Raw genomic sequence first — 19,997 nt, forward strand, 5'->3', positions numbered from 1 at the left:
GCCACTACACAGGGGCCATACTCACAAAAAATCTTATCTTTATTAATATTAAAAGTTCTTCTAAGAAACACAAAATGCCTAACCAAAAGTTATTCCTCAAAACCCTTAATAAAAAGGCAAAGAGAAACTTTTGTTTTTGGAATTTCCAAAGTAAAGGCAGTAGTTCATATGAAAAGCTACGCAATAGCAGTTAGTAAAATGCATAAACAATATGATCCTAACGTCATAAAAACTATACAATAAAAAACATTTTATTCAGTCCGTATTTATACATTCTGCCATGAGTAGTAGGGGTATAAGAAAACATCGATACACGTAAGCATCGCGATATTTTATTTGCCGATGTGGTATCATTTCTCAAAACGCAATATCGGTATTTAAAAAAAATAATAATTCACACAAGATTCATGGCGGTTGTTTCATTGAGTTTATATCCTGACTGCTAGATAAATAGCAGTCTCCTTACTGACTTGCACCGACAGCAATATGGTTTGTTTATGTGCGGTATGTTTTTCAGGCAAGAATATGTTAAAATGGCATTAAAAAGCTTGGGCACAACATGTGCTGTTTGTAGTTGCACATTGTGGCAGCGCATGGACGAGCACCTGCACTAGTGCTAATAATTATAACCAGATGAAGCTTCATCTATAGCTTAAAGAACAGTGCTATATACAAAAAAAATTAATTTACAGGTCTGCACTTGCGAGAGTGCATGACATGCCCGTCTTTCTTGCCTGACTACATTCTCTATCTTGATAGAAGAAACAATAGGGTTTCTTCCTCTTTATTTTCTAGCCTCCCTAAGATAGTAGCTTTTAGATGGAAAACACAAGTTAGCATGTAGGTCATGCTTTTACTGCTAGCGTAATACTAATGCTAATCCAAATAATATATTACAATAATCATCATGATCAGTCCCACTTCATATTAGGTGTCTTTAACGACTATGTACATATGTTAAAAAAAAAAAAAATATTAAAAACATTTTCCTTGTCAGGTACAAATGATACTAATTGTGTTCATATATTGCAAAACATTTGATGCTAAGGTGTGATACGAGTAAGGGCTGGCAAAGGTTTCATGGTGTGGGTAGGATAAGAAAGGTATTGTTAGCAGTGTCATCCAGGATGTAAATAATGCAAATCCAGATCCCACTGTGTTCTGGTTAAATGTATTTTCTTGTAATATGGTAGCGTGTTCTTAATGACAACTTTCCTGAATATCGTATCGCAACCCCTGTATCATATCATCAGATTCTTGTCGATTCACAGCCTTAATAAGTAGCAATACAGTCCACAAAAGTCACTCAATGCTTGATGTAAAATAAGACCTGGGAATGATATTTAAAGCTAATTTTTCTTGCATAGCTGCAATTGTCATGTGACCAAGTCGTACCAAGGACAAACTTTGATCTCTGGGCATACTATATTACTTGATAGTGAAGCGAACGCCCTTATTGCACTGAAAAACAATTAAAGGTACTCTTAAAATTAACACCTGTTGTCATTAAATATATAAAAGAAAAAAAAAATACATTTACACAGAAAAAAAAAAAAAACATTTTAAATTTGCCATTAGCACACCTACTGTCTCTCCCAAATAAGCTAGTAAGAAGCCACTTTCAGTCTTTGCGAATATAGACTCATCAGCCTCTAGCTAAAAGATTAATATACTTGAAAAGGCTTTTTAAAGTAAAGCCATAGAACAAGCCATTTTTTGGTTTTCAAAGGAATGTGTTAAAGGACCTTTAACTATTATTTGTTGGTGCCAGAGATTTAAATAAAGTCACTTTAAATTTAAAAATGACCTAGAAAGATCTCTAGAGTGTAAAAAAACAAAACAAAAAAAAACATTTCACTACAATGCATTGTTCACGGCCATTTCTAGCATGTTAAAGAGGTTTTTATATGCCTCACAGTGGGAATGACAAACAATTCTTTTGTCACTTAGGGATTGCTCTACCAGTCTGTATAAGTTTATGTAAAACAGTTGTGCCATTGGGTTTGAGTCAAATAAAATGAATTGCCTACATTCACAAATTCAAATATAGAAACAAACAACAAATGGATGATTTTATAATTAACTATTAATTCCAATATTATTCAAGGTATTGAAGTGAAGAAATGCAATACCTAAGATTTATACATATAATCTCTTAATCAATCCTCAATCTAAGGCAAATTAAATGTTGGGCAGAAATGTACATAAATAAAGCATGTGTATATATTGCTGACCACAACAATATGATTATTGACCATGATTTTACTCTCTAAAAGCAAGAATTTCCCAATATAAATTGTAAAAAAAATTGTTTTTTTGTAATAAATAAAATAAAAAGAACAAATGAATTAATATTGTGGAAATGTACATAAACGATTTACTGATTCGAATAATAGGAGCAATTCTCCAATAAGGACTGCAATCAATAACTCTATTATAAGACAAAAAGTTGCAGCTGGACATAAACCCTCTCATAAATAATCTAGTTTAAATATAATGACTATAGTGAGAGCAATAAAAAGAAGAGTAAATCCAGGCTTCCCAGTGCTCAAGTACTTATTTGGCCATAAAGAAGAAGAAAAAAAAATCTTATTAATTTATAAAAAAGCTTTTTATATTGTAACAGAAATATAACCTAACCACAAACTAGAAACTTAAAAAAACTCAGACAAAGCAGTAAACAAACTTTGATGTAGATGCCTCAAAGAAAATCATGATCATGATGAAGGATATGGTGTGTGCCCATAAAGCTCATTTAAAAGCATGTAAGGTGAGAAAACACTTTGCAGTTCTCCAGGGAGTAAGTGGATACACAAGTACGTAGACAAGCAATAAAAATGACACACTGAGACAGCAAGAGCAAAATGCCAGATTAAAAATAGACGCCTTTCAAACCCCTTGCAAAAGATACAAATGATTCCAAACTGCTTGTACAGAGCAATAAACAAATCTACATAAACTGCATATTTTTGGTGGAATTACTGTACACACACCTGCTCGAAACACCACGGTGTTCTTCTTGAAGCCTGAAAGCAACTGGAGGCTCCGGAGTAAACCTTTAGCAGTCAGTTTCACATGGATGTTAGACAGGGAAAATTTGGGAGAAAACAACATTGTGTCGACAAAAAAAGATATATAATCCAAATATATTCACACAAAACTAACAAGACCTCTGAGGCAAACCAACATTAAAAGCAGCTTCAGTGTGAATCCATAAGCGCATGGCTCAAAGCAACATTAGAGGAAGTTTACTGAAGCACCATGCTTAGATAGAAAAAAAAACAAAAAGATTTTGAAGGAAGGAGGAGAAAATTAAATTCCCGCTTTACAACAGTTCAGGTCTTGCTAGCTGTAGCCTAGCCAAAAAGAAAAGCCAGAGATTGATATGCAGGCAACGTAGCTCCTCTGACAGATGCAGACTAAGCAGGCAAGCGCAATCCACCCAGATCAAAAACAGGCTTTTATAAATCCGTGTACAGACAAAGCTCTATCCGCATCTCTCCATGGCACCACCACAGTGGAGGATGCTAGAGGAGAGAGGAGAGATGCGGGAGGGGTTGAACAGCACAGCATGAAGCTGTGACGTAGACCACCCTCTCTCACCTCCCCTTCAGATGCTCTCTCTCCTTCTCCTACTAGAGGAAGGGTGGGAGGATAAAAATGGCGGGGGTCAAAAGCAACAGCTCACAGCAAGCCTGTGCCTGCTTAGAGTGGAAATCAGTCAGGCTGGTTTCTAGCTAACATCCATATAAACATGGCTGGGTTCTATAATAGAAAGCAGTGAGTGAAACAGATAAATCTTCCCTAATACCAGAAATCTAGGGGAACTCTATAAAGAATAGTGTTTCCTAAGAAAAAAATTATTATAATTCTGAGAAAAATTCTGGATTCAAGAATAACCCATCATTGATATTTAACTTTTATTAAATGGATTACTACATATTATTTCTAATTTTCCAAGTCAAATTCCTGGCCTATTGTTAAATTATTAACCTTCTAAGACCTGAGCTTTGGTTTGGCTTGCATTTTAGATTTCTTCCAGTTATTTGGGGTTAGGAAGAACCAATAATTAGAATAACCATATATTTTCTTCGAACATGAAGCTCTTCTTGGAAAAAAATGATGTCACTTATGTGGACACTCGGTCTGTATCTACAGAAAACAATAAAGACACCATTGTGCACAACCCAGGTCGTAGGAGGTTTAATACTATCCTACACAATGTACAATGTCCCAACCCAAAGAAAACAAAGCCTGTATCTGCTGCAGTCATAATCTTAATAAAAAAATAAAAAAAATAATTTTACATCTTAAGTGTTTGTAGGATGATTCTGCAGCTAGTTGCTGACACCAGCAAATCCTTTAACACTTCAAAAACAGGCACATAACACTGGTTCTTGTAAGTGTGCAATTTTAATAATTCCAGTTACTGCAGTGAAGGTAGAACACGATCACTTTCCACAATCACTTAACTTATAAGCAAGTAAAGGAGAATTGCAGAACACTGGCAGTAACCAGGATAAAGCAACTACCGAAGATTGAATTAACTGAAGCTATAGGACATTTTACTGCAAGTAAAAACCTATTTTTGAAATTCAAATGTGGCCTATTTTGAAATATATAGTACAATGTGCAAGCCGAATACATTTTTGCTAACCAGGCACGTAACTGCTAAAAGCAATTCAATCTCAAGCAGGTGATACATTTATAAAGATGCATATAAAGTGTGACTTGGCAATGGCTGTGTAACCCATCTCAGCTGGGTCATATGGACTTGGCTGCAGAACACAGGCTTCACGCTGCTGAGACGACTCCTCGGTGGAGCACACACAGTGAAAACCACCTGCCACTATAATTCATATGAAAAAAACCTATGACTACAGGGAGATTTAATGCACACTCTGCATTTAACTATAGCACACACACACCTTTTCTGCACTCAGAGAAAGAGAGAGTTGATGATTATAGGGATTTTGGTATGTCATTTAAGTGATTTATATTTTGTCTAGATGAAAACTGTTAAATTGGTGTGGACTTAATAAAGGATTATGTAATACCAAGACAACATTTACCATATTTACCGTTTTATTTACTTTAGTTTATATATATTACTAATTTCTATAACTAATATATATTAAATAATACAGAGTCGATAACACTAAGGGCATTAAACTCAGACTATGAATGTTTTACTGACTTTTGAGTAACTACCCACCTGGTACAGCAGCAGTAATTCGAGCAGGCCTTGATGAAGTAGGGGGTTTTAAGACGCTTGCTGCAGATCTCACAGATAATTGTGATAGTGAAGATGCGTTTTTGTTTCCTGCAGAATCAACAGCACAGAACAAATTTTAAGTTCAACATTATATGGCTTATCCCACAAAGGCAGAATAGTGATTTTTTTTTAATAACTAAATAGCAGCACTCCCAGGTAGATTTTATATGGAATAGCAAACGTAAAAAATGTGTAAACACCATACAATTATTTTCTAAAATACCTTATGATCAAAGTCTACAGATCCAACACTTCTCTTGATAACAAATAAAAGCAAAATTAATCTGTTGTAAATATTTTCTACTTTTGTGGTAGAAAGTGTTCAAAGCAACACTAAAAATTAAACCATAAACTGATTCCTTAAGGAAACAGATACTGTATGGAATTAGCAGACTGTGGTTTGAGTTCAGATTTCAATATTTCATTAGTTAAAATGATAAAAGCCCCACTATAAACTAACAAAACTAAATCCCACTTCAAATTATCCACAAGGAAGCAATTCAGGGGAGGAAAAAAAAAAACAAAAAAAAACACATCCTGTGGAATCAACCGTACATTTTTTTTGCTTTTCCAAGTGTGTAGGTGTATACAATTAAAATCACCTTAAGAACAGTTTTACCACATGTTCTGATTATAAATAAAGGGTCTGTGTAAATGCAATATTCAAGCAAAACAAACAAACAAAAATTTGTAGACTGCTATATGTGGAGTTATTAGAAATATGCATCTTTACCAAAAGATGAAACTTTAGGAGACAGACTTTGGAGCCTAGTTCTTAATGAAGTTGTCCTGTTGGTGGGAGGTTTTCCCAAAGTTCCTGATGGTGACTCCGAATCTGCAAACACACACAATCACGAAAACACAATTGAATTCCACGTAAGTGTATTAAAGAGAAAGTGTTTACATTTAATGCACAAAACCTCATTATCGACATAGCTGCATCTATGCATCTATAGCTATTCTACACACATCTAGGTGTGCAAAGCTTTCCTCACACTAAACCCCTGACTAAAGCAATTTAAATTTTGAAGTTTGCATAGTATAATGCTTTATATATATATACTTATACACAGGATACATATTAAAGGCATTTTCAGAAGTTACAAAGAAGGATTTTCTGATGCCCAAAGACCCAAACATTCTAGACAGTTACGACCAAGATACCCTGAGGGATATTATTATTTCTAATACAGTAAATGCAATCATGCATAAAATATATATATCTGCATGCAGCAACAGCACAGGTTCCATGAAAACAGTGTCGGCCAAAAACTGTAAACGCTTTTCATTCATCTATGATGGTCTAACACAACTTACTTCTGTGTAGTGGCGTTTTAGATTTCCCATAACAGGCAGCTAACAAAGGAATGATACAGAGGCGATAGGATCCAATGAGGATGCATGTCAATAGAGTGAGATCACACTGAGAGCCTGCATTAGTTTGGGGGATCAGGGTAGAGTTGTCAAAAACGTACAAGGGAAATTCACTCCAGGTGCAGCTGCGGAGGGCCCCGTAAGCCAACATTAGCAAGTATTTATTCTACAAGTTGAGCAAAGAAAACAAGGTAGTCCAGTATACATAGAGCTTCTGGCCACTATTCTGTTTTTCTGCTCCTTTCAAGTGAACTGAAGTGGAACAAACCCAGCCTGCTAGACATGTGGGACTGAAGAGCCCCACACATAGAAAAGCAAAGCAATCCACCAATAAGGGAGCAGAAGGGTAGTGAGGATGCTCGGGGGGGGGAAAAAGACTCTGTCTGAATAGGACTCTGCTTTTCTGTCTGCACTGACAACACTGGCCTACTTCTGCTTGGCCTTAAAGCCAAAATTTCACAGTTAGAATATTTAGAAAAAAGCAATAAGCATACTCAGGGCCTTTTTTTTTTTTACATTGTGCCCAGATTACATGGGTGAACACTGTGATAATTGTTATTACGGGTCAGAAAATATCATGCCTTTATTCAGATATGAAAACATTTGAGTACATCTGCTCCATTTTAGTAAATCCTATAGGAAAGACTAGACTTTATCAGAGCTTAAGATTCCAGCATAAAAATGTGGGTCAAACACTGAACTATCTACCCTGACTAGTTACAGCTACCATTTCATTTCATTACTGTCCATCATACAGTCTATGTAAAGCACAAAAGAAGCTTTCATAGATGGAGAACTGAAGCACATTTTTTTGCATCCACATCCAACATGAACTCTGACAGCCCTACTTATCTATTTTTACCCCTCAGATTTGGCATATACTGATATGTGCAAAGTGACAGCAGTGTTTGATAGACTTCAAAATAAACACTAGGGTATAACTAATAACTCTTGGTATAACTAAGGGACCACATTTTATTTTGACCAATTGTACTCTCTAAAAATATAAACTATTCTAAAATATTGGCCATAAAGTAAAAATATAACCAAGACATTTAAATGCAAAAAAAAAAAAAAAGTCTATTGTTTTCATATAAATGTTGTCATAGATTAAAATTAAATTAACTGCCAGTTTAGTCAGATCACATTGGTCTAAGAAAATATTAAAGTCATTTTTTACCAGTCTTTGTGTGTCCACTGGAAGCACTCAAGCTTTTAAGTTGGGTTCTTGTTTTAATCGGAAGTTTGGAGGTTGATGAATGTGGGTGGCCAGCGGAAACAGAGAATCTGGAATCGGTTCCCCCTGAACCCTTGGTTCCTGCACTTACGGCAACACGCATGCCTGGATTGCCTACATAAAAAAAATAATATGTTGTTGTTGTTTCTGAGGCTGTACATCAATAACAAATTAAGGCAAGTCAAAGCAATTCAAACAAACAGCAGCTGCTAAAATAAAGACAAAATTAAGACAAAAGTAAAAAACAAATGTATCCTTTACAAATACTTAAAAACAGTCTAATGATATAGGGAATTGTCCACCAAAACTGACACCCCATGAAACCTATGGAGGCCCAAACCATGAGTATTAGAACACTGTAGAAGGTAATTCTACTGCACAAATAGCAAAGTCATTTTTTACCATTTTCCTGCCCTTGTATCAGTGACGAACAATGATCCTTTCTCTATATCTCAATCTCACTTCTTTGCTGTTAAAACAGTGAAAAGTACCATACTAAACAAACAATCCACATCAGGGAATGATTTAACACAGCACTCATTTCCTTCCAGTGTTTTTTCCATTAGCCCTACGACTTTCCGGTCTCAGCTGACCTTCTCAGTGGGCCTCCAATTTTCTTCTGTAAGTACAAGAATGGTCAGGGAGGACAGAAATGGGAGTGTTTAAATAAAAGTCTGTAAAGGTGGAGAAAGCACATCTGTATCCTCTGCTAGTCCTTTGGGAACATGAAACAAGATTGGTTCATCAGAAACAGGAACGTCTGCTCTCAATAGTGTATGGTATTCACATCCTTGTGGTGTAAATAAGAATTGAAACAAACTACAAACTAATTTTAGTCTCTTTAGACTCCTAGTCTCTATGTATATGTATGTATATATATATATATGTGTAGACACACACACACACACACACACACACACACACACACACACACACACACACACACACAAAAAACAGTGCAGCAAGGGATTAGACATCAAAGCAGCTGTTATTTTGGATAGGTATGCTAAAACACTGTCCACAATTTAGGTGTTTGTGAGTCACATCTATTAACATAACAAAAAACATAACACAAATCACAACATATAAAACACAACACAATCATTATTAAAAAAAGAAAAAAAAAAAAAACCACCATGCTGGACTCTATCCAGTACAAACAGCAAAATAACTATATTTAGAAATTAGTTAACATATAAAAAAAGTCAGTGAAAGCACCAATTTTACTTTTTAACTAAATGTATTTAGATAGAATTTACTGACTAAGAGTGGTTTCAGTTGTAGGTCTTTTCACATTACAAACTTTTTGCTATTAACATGATTTAAAAATCTTCAATGCTCCATGATTACTAAACGACTGCAGTTAATAAGCTCAAACAAAAAGAAAATCAACCATATGAAAGCATTTTCCATACCAGATGTGCTCAGTTTGCTCTTTGGAGAAGGCATGTCAGTGGTGGTGCAGCCATTTTTCTGTATAGTGCCAGGCTTAAGCTTGGATGCAGACAGAGTCGGTGGTCGAAAGCTTGCAGCTGGAGTCTGCGCAGGCAAAGCACCTCCTGCACTGGATGACAATGGCTGAGAGCCAAGATTGCGTTTGCGCCAATCACACAGCGCTGCTCCTACTGGCCGGGACGGGTCTGCCTGCAAGAGGAGCTTCCTTTCATTCACATTCTTCTATGAAAAATGAGTGAAGTCTGTGTGCCCCAAACACTACAGTTGGCCTTAACAGATCATTTGAGAACACAAAGGCTATTCATTCAAACATGATTGATTATGGCCCTAATTATAATAATTTTTTATTTACCCGATACAAAATCAGCTAAATCAGTAACAAACTTGGTTATACTGGGCAAGTTAGAGGAGAGATACTTAAGTACATGCATTGAGACACAATGCATTATTATATACTTTGTCTGGTTTTTCCTTCAACTTTAAGATTATATATGACTCCATAAAATTCATACTTTATAATTCTATTTATAAGTCACTATAATTTAGGAGGCATCTGCAAATGTGTTCAATATAAAAGTTATAGTTATTAACAACATTCATCAAAAACACTACTGTTTATTTCATTTTGCAAAAACATTTAACTTACTTTTGGACTGGTTTTCTGTGGTTTCTTGAGACATTTTTCTTCTCTAAAGGAAGTATGTTTGTCTCCATGTTTGGTCAGACTGGTCCGACTCAGAAAACCTTCTATAGATGGGTTTTTTGCACGAGTGAAGGTGTTTGCAAGCGCAGAAATCTGTGATTCCTTTACAGTTGTGTCTAAATTTTTTTTCGATGAGCTTGAAGTCTCAGACCAGGTGCGAGGCCGGGATTTTGGAGCAGGCGCAGTATCTTGACAAGTGGAGGAGCGAGTTCTTTTAATCACAAAGTTCTTAACCCTCTTAAGGCTACCACTTGTGAGAGTAGAACTGGAAGAAACTGCAGAGGTAGATTTGGTAGATGTTATGCTTTGCATGGAATGAGAATGTCCAGTCTGGTTTTTGTTCTGTTTTGTATTTGATGACACACTGGCTACTGTTGAACTTGATGGCTTTAAAGTACTAGTGGTTCTACACATTATTTTAGATTTTATATTACTAAAGTCAGGCTTGGTATACTTCTTAGTGTCTACCTTATTGCTTTTAGTGGATGCAGTCAATGATGTTTTAGCTTTTTGAGAGACAGAACTTTGTTGTTCTGCCATGACTTGAGTCAATGGACTCCCAAAATCAGTCTTACTCTTGGTGAGAGGAGAGTCTGAATAACTAAATGTTTTCGAGCTCATACACTGAACAGGAGTAGAGGTTTTGACATTACCACTGATGTCTAGTTCCTCTGAGGTTGGAATTTGGAATGTTTTTCCTTCAGCCGACCCAGACTGAGCAGATCTTTCAGCTTCTACATGACTTTTTTTTAGATTAACTGGTGTGACACAATCAGAATGATTAAACCGTGCAACCAAATATGAAGCTCTGTTTTCTCCAGGTCCATTATTAGGAATTGTTTGAAAGACATCCTCTTCCATAGTAAATGTCTGATTGCTTGGCTGGATGAAGGTTAATCCAAAGTCAGGATGTTTGCTGTTTTGTCCTGAAGCATTGAGCATGTTATTAGCAAGACCCTCACAAACATCAGGCAGCAAGCCAGGCATCAGACCATCATCAGAAGGAATATCTAAAGATTCCTCCAGGACTGAACCACTAACTTGTTGACCAGACTCATGAATGATAAAACTGTTTCCTCTAACTGGCATCTCAGCAGAGCTCACAGAGCTGCAGTTCTCACTGGAGCAAGAGCGTAATAGAGTAACAGATCGTATGACAATGGCCTGTTGTGTGTCAGTGTTGGCGAATGTCTCTAAAATACCATCAGATTTCTTTACGTTGATACCACAGACATCGCTCATGGCCATTTCAGAATCAGTACTGCCATTTTGCAGGCCTGAGATCATGAAAGTTACATTCTGATTAGAGTTGTCCGCTGCAGTTTTTATGCAGCTGTTAGATTGTATATCCAATTTAATTATGCCTGAAGTTGAAATCATTTCACTGCTAGACTCCTCTGTCATCTCTACATCAGCAGGGCTGTTGGTCTTGCCATGACCGCTACTGTCTTTTGGTAAATCTGATGAAGAGTCACACAGGCAAGTAATCCCATTTCCATTTTGGTCCTCTTTAAATAATGAGAGGTGCATAGTGCTTAGGGGAACCTCCATTGCTTTGGCTGTCTGAGTTATTTTAAGGTCAGGTGAGCTGACATCCATGTCCAAACATCTTTGGTTTGACTGCATTCTTTCCTTGTGGTAAGTCCTCTTGTGGGAAGTCTTTACATATCAGTCAAAGTAAACAACCTACAATGGAGAAAATATATTTTAATACTTAAATGTTCAATATTTAATAATCAAGGTTCATGTAAAAGATACATTAGCTTTTGGTGTCTAGACAATTCTCAAATACACCTATAATCTAATCTTATACTAAACAGGACTAACCTACTTAGTTTTAGTAGTTTCTTGTTAGGGCTATACATGGCATACTTAAATGTATTTTAGGAATCTTAAATAAAATCTCATATAGTGGTCCAAGATGATCAAATATATCAATTCAGAAGATCTCTAGGTTGTGATGCCAAAATCCACAGAAGTACTGAAAACACCACCCTACCATTGTTATGATGGAGAAAAATCAGCCCAGTAATAAAAAAAAAAAACCCCCCAAACAAAAAATAAAGAATCAGACCAAGTTCAGCACGATTCATACACTAAATCATATTTGGATTTTCCGCACAATGTATACTGGAAATATCTTTTTGAAAAGATTTAAAAAAAAACAAAAAAAACATTAACTTTCTATATTATTTATTGTTTATAAATAATAAAAAATAAACAGTAAATAGTAAAAAATAACAATAATCTTCATTGTGACCTAGAAACTCATGTTGCTTGATAATTAGGCAACACAATCTCTCGAGAATTAATGTTTTATAATCAATTTACTGAACAACTTCTCTTCTAGCAAGCATATGACACCCTATACATTTTTAATATCTCCAAGGATACCTTTGTATAAGTAACAAGGGTTGGACTGTGTCTCTAAACTTCACTGTTAACCCTTCTTACATGTCTAATTGAAATGATTTTCTAGGATCAGCCTTAAATATTAACCAAATCGCTGGTTAGGTTTACAGACAAATATGGCAAAGTAAATAGAAACTTACAAGAAACCACCAAAACTGAGCAGGTTCAGTTCAGACAATGGCAAGCCTTTTATATTTAAAAGTCAACAGCAAATGCTATTTAAATGATGCTGTGTAATATTTAGAACTTGGTAGAATATAAACAGCTAGGTTTTCAACACTGTACCTTGAATATTTCAACATTTCATTCCATGGGTTAAAAAAAAAAAACAAGCAGAAGAAACATGCGCAATTTTTAAACTTACATATGATACTTATGTGCCCTTGGATTATTTATTTCATTTGGAAGGTTAAAGCAGATGAGCTTTTTGTAAGAGTAATAAAACAACATTTTACATTATATAAAAAGATAGATAAAAAGATTAGTGGAAACGGACAGGGTTTGGGTTATTAGTATGACATTTTTCATAATATATACAAACTTATAAAGTCCTTTGACTGCTTATCACCTACTGCTCATAAACTCAGTAGTTAAAGTGGAGGTCTGATTTTTTTTTATATTGCTGATGTAGCTCTAGACTAACCCCTTGTGGATTATTCAGCATCTTGGACGACAATATTAAATATTTTACAAGCTTCAAAACATAAAACAGGTTAAAATGGGAGGTCACGGCTTTTGCCATAACCACAGTCCATAGAGGTAGAACTTGCTTGGTATGATTTCTTTAAACTGCTGTATGAAAGCCCTGCACAGTAAAGTACAGTAAAAGAAGGAGGGTGTATAGGCAGGGGGTAGCAGGAAAATCTTAGCTATTCTTTACCAGGTAAAGATAAATCAGCAAAACAAATCTTTTACTTGAAATATTTAAAAAAATCAAATCTATGGAAATGTTTAGCCTGAGGGGAGACATACGTTTTATAATTTTGTCCAACAAAATATCTGTGTGAACAAACAAATCAGTAGACCAACGTCTTGCTTTATGTTGGCAAAGAGGGAGGTGTCGGTCACATGTAACAGGTACAGACAGGAGAAAACAATGTTTACCCACCAGGTAAAGGTTCATGTCTGTCTGAAAGACCTGAGACAGATGCTTTAAATTACACATCAGGACTAGCTGTAAGGCTGGGTTTGCCTCTTCAGGAGACTAAATACACTTGTGGCATTAGTATAGAGTTAACCTATATGCTTTCATTCAATGGCAAATGTATGCCCTATGAAATACGGAAAGCAAAAGGATAACTTCCTTCAATACATTTATTTTGGGTCTGAAATTAACCCATATATAATTTACATTCAAGTGACCACTGTAAAAGATATAAATCTAGTTCTAAAAAATAGAAAAGATAAGAGAGAAGCTTGAAAATTCTTCTAAATTAAACTATTGTAGACAATTTAACATGAAAAGTTCTAGAAATTATACACACATACACATGGGAGTAGAAGTATGCTTTTCAGTCCACACAACCATAAATATAGTGGAATTTTCCTCATGTTAATTATACTAGGGAACTTTTTTTTATTTAGCAATCTCACTAAACATTACCTGAGGGACAGACTTTTAAACCTTGGCTGCTCAAGTAAGACATGAAACAACCACCTCTCTGTTAACACTGCCATGAATGGGACAATCACTGTAGTCATATACCAGCACACCTTTATTGGGACAGGAGTGCTTTCAAAAGCCATAAAAATGAGAGCAACATTTTTAGGTACATAGACCTCATAAAAACAGTTAAGCAGGAGCTACTCCTGTCTGCTTAGATTTTATTTACTCTGAACCTTTACTGAGGGACACAATAATGCTCCTGTTTATATTGTCCATACACCACAAAAACGATGTCTCAAAAAAAAAAAAAGGATATATTTTATTGACTTACACATCATGATATCACATAGTATTATGCACATGTTTACTAACAACAACAAGTAGCTTTTTTTTTTTAATAGTACAGCTTTACATATCTGATCCTTGCTATAAATAGCTTCCTGAATGATTCCCTTGATAAAAGAATGTTGACATTTGCAAAATAGCAAAGTAATTATCCTAGCATCTAGCTCAAGTAACTTTGGTTTAGTTAGTTGCTTAGTTTTTACTATATGCAATGCAGTTGAAAGGTAAAACAAACTTACCAGCTCTGTTCCACAGTCCTCCCTGAATCAAGATCGTTTCTCATAGAATTGATCCAATCAATGATATGGCAAAGTCCCAAACATATCGCTCATCTCTTAAACATAGTCCTCAAATATTCATCTACCAGCCCCCCAACCTAGAGCTGAACTTGCCAGAACATCATTATCACACTGCTAAAGTGTGGGCTCTTGGTCTCAAAGCAATCTGAATTTATTCCTTGCCTAAGAAATGTTTTCACCTTTGAACAATCACACTGTACTCATTCTAATACGCCTTTGCACGGTTCAAGGTCCAACTCAGGCCTGTGGTAATGTTACAAGGCTAAGTTTACCAAAGAGAGCATTTGGTTACCTTATCCCTAGCAGGACCTTTGCAAAGAGGGAGGGGTTTAAACATGGCAGGACAGAACAGAACGGCATTCGCTGTTGCTATGCGACTCAAGGCCTTCTATTATGAAAGAGTTCAGCGCACCCAGCTTTTTTGTCCATAGCTGAAACTGAGAGCAAGCATGCATGCCCACATAAACATGCAAATAATCAGTTTAATAAGCAAAATACAAATTAGGAATAAGTCATTCATTTTGTTTTCAAATATGATCACCATAATTACTGATGTGTATACAGTACATAGACTTTTTTCTTTAAACATGCACATGATTCCATGTACATTTACCAGAAACAAATGACATGAACTGATTATCTGTCTTCAATACAATTCTCTTTTTGCCTAATCCAGACTAGCAAAAATGTGTAATCATGGATAAACAGTAATAAATGAATAAATGAATACCAGCCTGTAGAAATTGTGCAATGGATTTCAATCTGGGAATAGCTTTGTAAAATTGGACACAGTTCAGTAATTATAAACGTATGCTCTTGAAGCTCAGGCACGAGATTGCTGGCAAAGAGCGTGATAAATGATTCACAGCCATGCATGCATCAACCACAAAATAAACACCAGCATAGAATTTCACACATATCCACTGATTATAGCTTATCATGACTATAAAACCCAAGCCAAATATTTGGTAAGATAACGTTAGGGAGAAAATTACTGTGTACTTAAGCAACAGTAGAAAGTTGGGTCAGTGTGGTCAATTACAACCTTCTTTCAAAGAAATGAACATCACTTTCTTCCATTTGCATACACCGTATTCAAGCCATGAAATCTTTCACATGTCCGTCGAAAACATATTCTTTACTTTGCATACCTATATAGACCTTCTGCATGACACATATTCATGATTAAACCACCTTTCATTTTATCTTTAAGTGAACCTGCTCCAAGATTTGCTTTAAAAACTTATTTAAATTCCTTTTGGATCCCCTACAATGCCCTAAAGGGCAAACATGCAGTAAGTCGAGACACAGCATGCTAAGACCTACCCGAGTTTTTCTCGTGGCACAGAGGAAGCATGTAATAATTTGTACATGCGGGACAACGTACCAACAAATATCCTTTATCGTTCCTGATTTTTTCATACAACAAGGTACAAAAAATGTGCTTATTACAGCACTGGGGTGATTACATGACAGCCAGAAAAACAGCTTTTGAAGCTATTTCTAGTGACTTGTGTCTCTCCAACTCTGCTTTCCCATGAGGTCAGAGCTCCTTTAGTGGCACGGTCTATTTTCTGAACACTGCGAAATGCATTTTTTTGCACCTGATTTACACTCATCAAAAAGACAGCCTTGGATTCCTTGGACTGCTTTCCAGAAATAGTGCAGAGGGGCAAGCAGCCATAGAGTTATGGTATGTTATGAATCCTTCTTGGGACAGAGCAGATCAATGTATAAGCATGCTGTGTAGTTTACACATCATAGCTCCTTTCCTTTGGTTTTTGCTCCCCTCATTACAAACACCGTAGTCGTTTTTTAAACAAATAACAAATACTGATATCAAAGTTATATTCTCATGCACTGTTACCAAATATGTATTTGCATATATGCACTATTTCCCAAGATTTTAGCACCAGTCTGTCAACAAGGACATCTTGGTGTGCAGCTGTTACATATAGTAATTTATAAGAATAAAAGAAATATTTGCAATTAATTACTAAAGCTTGTTAATAAACAAAAAGCCAAACTACATACGAAAAACACACAACTGGAGTTCATTTAGCGCAATATTAATGCGTTTTCGTTCCTTTCTTTCAGATGTTTAGTCCTTTTTTTTTTGGTACCGTTTTTTCTGCAAAAATCGACATGCACCTCACCTGCAGGAGAACAGTACACAACACACAAACGCGCACGAGCTCCGCACTCTTCTCACCTGCGGATAAATAACGTCACTTCCGGGATAGCAGCCCGAGCCCATGGTTTAATACAAACTTGGTGTTTTTCTAACTTTAAACTTTTATAACACAAGGATATTATATACAAATTCACCCACAAATTTATATTTGGTCATGTTTAATATTTTTCTTTGCATGCATGTAAAATGGTATGATGACATTGTCATACGCTTGCGATGATCTAAAAAACAAATCATTAGTCAGGAAAGTAGAAAGTAGAAGTAGCTCTATCAATACTTGTTCCATTCACGAGTTTGTTATCAGGCCCTTAATGGTATGCAGAAGGTGTGGCAGATGTGTGGCCACACTATGACTAATCTTTCAAAACGATTCCCAGAATATATTTAGGAATATATTTTGCACACCCAGACATGTGTTAGTTTGAAATGTATATCAAGCATTTTATCCACTACTATAATTTGTTTTAAACAAGACTATGTACATTCATTCTCTGCAGCAGAAGTACATTTGTTAATTGTCAAACCAAAAGTTCCTTAAATTCTTATTGTCTTGCTATTTTAACAATTTTTCTACCAGGTTTATATTACTATGAACTGTATGTAAAATTGTATAAATATGCATACAGCATCTATATATTTTCTAAGAATAACTGGACAATGCTTAAATAATATATGTTAGACATCTTTAGGTTCAAAGGCACTTGGTCTGATCTTCATTTCCACTGTTTTGAGAGAGTACCACCAGCCATGCCAGGTGTACCACACAATCCCGTTGTCTGTCACTGCACTGTAAGGCCCCTTATAGTACAGTCCATTCAGATTGGAAGAGTGACATCTAGAGGAAGAATCATGTAAGAACTTGAAACAACATGCATACATGCTTATAATACTGTATGTAAAATTATTTATGGCATTGAGAGGAATTTGTTTAACAATAATATTTAGCATTACCAATAACCACTTGGTGCTGGCTATTGCTGTAATCTTATAGGCATTAACTGTTTTATTTTTTTAATCAGGGGTTTCCTGAATAGTTTGAACTGAATATTTATTAAATAGCTTTTTATATAACAAATGCATTTAACAGACCTGTTAAACCACCAGCCAGACATATCTTCCAGAGCACAGTTACGCTCATATCGATCATTGTCCTTATCCTTTGTGCTGAATTTCATGCCCTGGTGACTTGCCCATCTCTGCACCTCAGGGTTGTAGCTGCCCAAGAGTGAATCTCCTGCATTACCCGTGTATCCACCAAACAGCAGCTGGTAATGATTCTAAAACCATAAAGACAAATGCCATTTAAACATGAGCATATATACATAGGTACTAAATGAAGAAATTATTTATTTTCTTAATAGTCGAAAGAAGAAACCAGGTGCTACCTGTTCATTGTCAACTTGAAACTTTTTGTACACAGCAAAACGATGACTGCCGTCAAAGTCTTCTAAGTCAATTCTCAAGCTGTAATTATCTGTCACATAATCGTAATATATTACATATGATATATAATTAAGAATAAACAGTGTTGTTGTACATATTGATATATATTTACCCTATTTTTCTTTATTAATGATTTAAACTTCTCATATAAAAAAATATCCCACCTTGGGAAGTTAAATAATGCAGGTTGTCATTGCCTAACCAGAACTCTCCATTTGCAGATTTCATATCACCAAAACCAGTTTTATAATCATTCCAATCCCTATAACAAAACAACATTCAATTCAGCAGGAAAGATCAGTAATAGAAACATCTTGCTGAGTTTCTGTATATGTATATAATTTGTCATTTAGAGGTTAGAAAATGTTCATATCATATGTAAGCTGTTAATTGATATTTAATATTAAAGTCAAAACATTTTTAAAGGAATAAGGTGACATAATTAATGATCTGATTTAAATAAAATCATCAATTTAATAGAATTAACCTGGACAGGTTTCTATAGGTAAGAATAAAGCTGTTTTAAAGCTTTATAAAAAATGTATAATGTAACACATGTACTCACCTGTCAAAGGATTCATTTCCATTAGAGCGTCTTTGAAAGACTGTCCATCCGCCTCCATCTTTCATGTCACAGTACACTCTGATCTGAGATGGGCTTATTTCAGGTTTAATGATATAATATCCACTCTTCTTGTAATCATTACTAAAAATCTGAGCGCAGTCTGGAGTTAAATAATAATGAAAGAAAAAAAATCATCAAGCACTTTGTTTGAGCAAAATAATATAAACAGAAATTATACAGATAAACATTAATGACCTTTATATTGTTTATCCTCTAAATCAAAAAAGGTACTTTCATTTAGAGGAAGTGGAGGCTGCTGATTGAGGTTTAGTAAGTGCTGGATCATCTCCTGCTGCTTAACAGCACGAGCCTCCATATTCCTTAACTGTGCCTGCAGCTTGTCTCGCTCCTGCTGACATTCATCAGAGGACTACATACAATTTTTTTAAACAAACAAACAATAAAAATTATTTCCAGACACTGTATAAATAAATAGATAAATAAAAAAATTATCAATCTTAAAAACTAATCAATGAATTACTTTTAAATGAATATTGTGAGCTCAACAAAGTTAATAATACTTACAGAATCAACCAGGCTAGAACAAAAAAACAGCCAAATCACAAAATAATGCCTGTTTGCCATCATAACAACCAAACAAATTCAGAAAAGAGACCGAATGTTTCACTGCACTAGTTGGAAATCTATTTTTCAATACACAGACTAAAGATATTTCACCTGTCTGGTCTGCCTTTTAACATCTGCAGGGACTGCCAGGGTGTTTTATGGGTGAGTCAGTCAGAAAAAATGCAGATGAACAGATCTACAAAATCAAATTAATAACCTCTATAACCTTAAACTTAAACCACCCATTACTTCATACATCATGGTTTAATTCTTTAAAAATTATGCAAGAAATACAACATTTAACTCATTCTTTTAAACATTTTAAGAAAAAATTTAAAAAGATTCTAAAAAAGCCTGGATTACTTTCAAAGATGAATACCTGATTTGATACACACATGTGGGTGTGTGTGTGTGTGTTAAAGGTTACTGTGAACCATACTGCACAGCAATGCAACCACAGCC

The 19,997-nt window shown here is 35.3% G+C and overlaps 2 protein-coding genes across 8 annotated transcripts in view; both read right to left on the reverse strand.

The window, feature by feature from the left end:
* Nucleotides 1-16,956, reverse strand: part of mtus1a (microtubule associated tumor suppressor 1a) — a 31,249-nt gene extending 14,293 nt beyond the window's left edge. For 2 of the 7 annotated variants that reach the window (XM_083559963.1, XM_083559961.1), the window contains exons 1-6: nt 14,647-15,022; nt 9,988-11,730; nt 9,302-9,530; nt 7,830-8,000; nt 6,009-6,110; nt 5,216-5,323 (exon numbers count right to left, since the gene is read on the reverse strand). In XM_083559963.1, the coding sequence (XP_083416089.1) occupies nt 5,216-5,323; nt 6,009-6,110; nt 7,830-8,000; nt 9,302-9,530; nt 9,988-11,670 (2,293 nt within the window). In that variant the 5' untranslated portion in view covers nt 11,671-11,730; nt 14,647-15,022. Of the gene's footprint in view, nt 1-5,215; nt 5,324-6,008; nt 6,111-7,829; nt 8,001-9,301; nt 9,564-9,987; nt 11,731-14,646; nt 15,023-16,862 lie in introns of those variants that run through there. The other 5 variants (XM_083559959.1, XM_083559957.1, XM_083559962.1 and 2 more) reach the window with 4 other exon arrangements.
* Nucleotides 16,957-17,041: 85 nt separating this feature from the next.
* Nucleotides 17,042-19,633, reverse strand: fgl1 (fibrinogen-like 1). Its single transcript, XM_083559967.1, has 7 exons — nt 19,494-19,633; nt 19,164-19,338; nt 18,909-19,068; nt 18,508-18,605; nt 18,286-18,374; nt 17,990-18,177; nt 17,042-17,735 (listed from the first exon to the last, which is right to left on the reverse strand). Exons 1-7 carry the CDS (start codon nt 19,554-19,556, stop codon nt 17,576-17,578), a joined length of 933 nt encoding a protein of 310 aa, XP_083416093.1. The 5' UTR covers nt 19,557-19,633; the 3' UTR covers nt 17,042-17,575.
* Nucleotides 19,634-19,997: the final 364 nt, after the last annotated feature.

Source organism: Silurus aristotelis, assembly GCF_946808225.1.
Source record: "Silurus aristotelis genome assembly, chromosome: 14".
Classification (NCBI taxonomy): domain Eukaryota; kingdom Metazoa; phylum Chordata; class Actinopteri; order Siluriformes; family Siluridae; genus Silurus; species Silurus aristotelis.

What these genes read in the sequence shown, in the direction of transcription:
- fgl1 (XM_083559967.1), bottom strand. Translation starts at nt 19,556, where the DNA reads ATGATGGCAAACAGGCATTATTTTGTGATTTGGCTGTTTTTTTGTTCT. An exon ending in GTTCTAGCCTGGTTGATTCT is followed by an intron (nt 19,339 to 19,493) that starts GTAAGTATTATT and finishes AATTGTATGTAG; the next exon opens with TCCTCTGATGAATGTCAGCA. An exon ending in TCTGGCTGGTGGTTTAACAG is followed by an intron (nt 17,736 to 17,989) that starts GTCTGTTAAATG and finishes TTCTTCCTCTAG; the next exon opens with ATGTCACTCTTCCAATCTGA.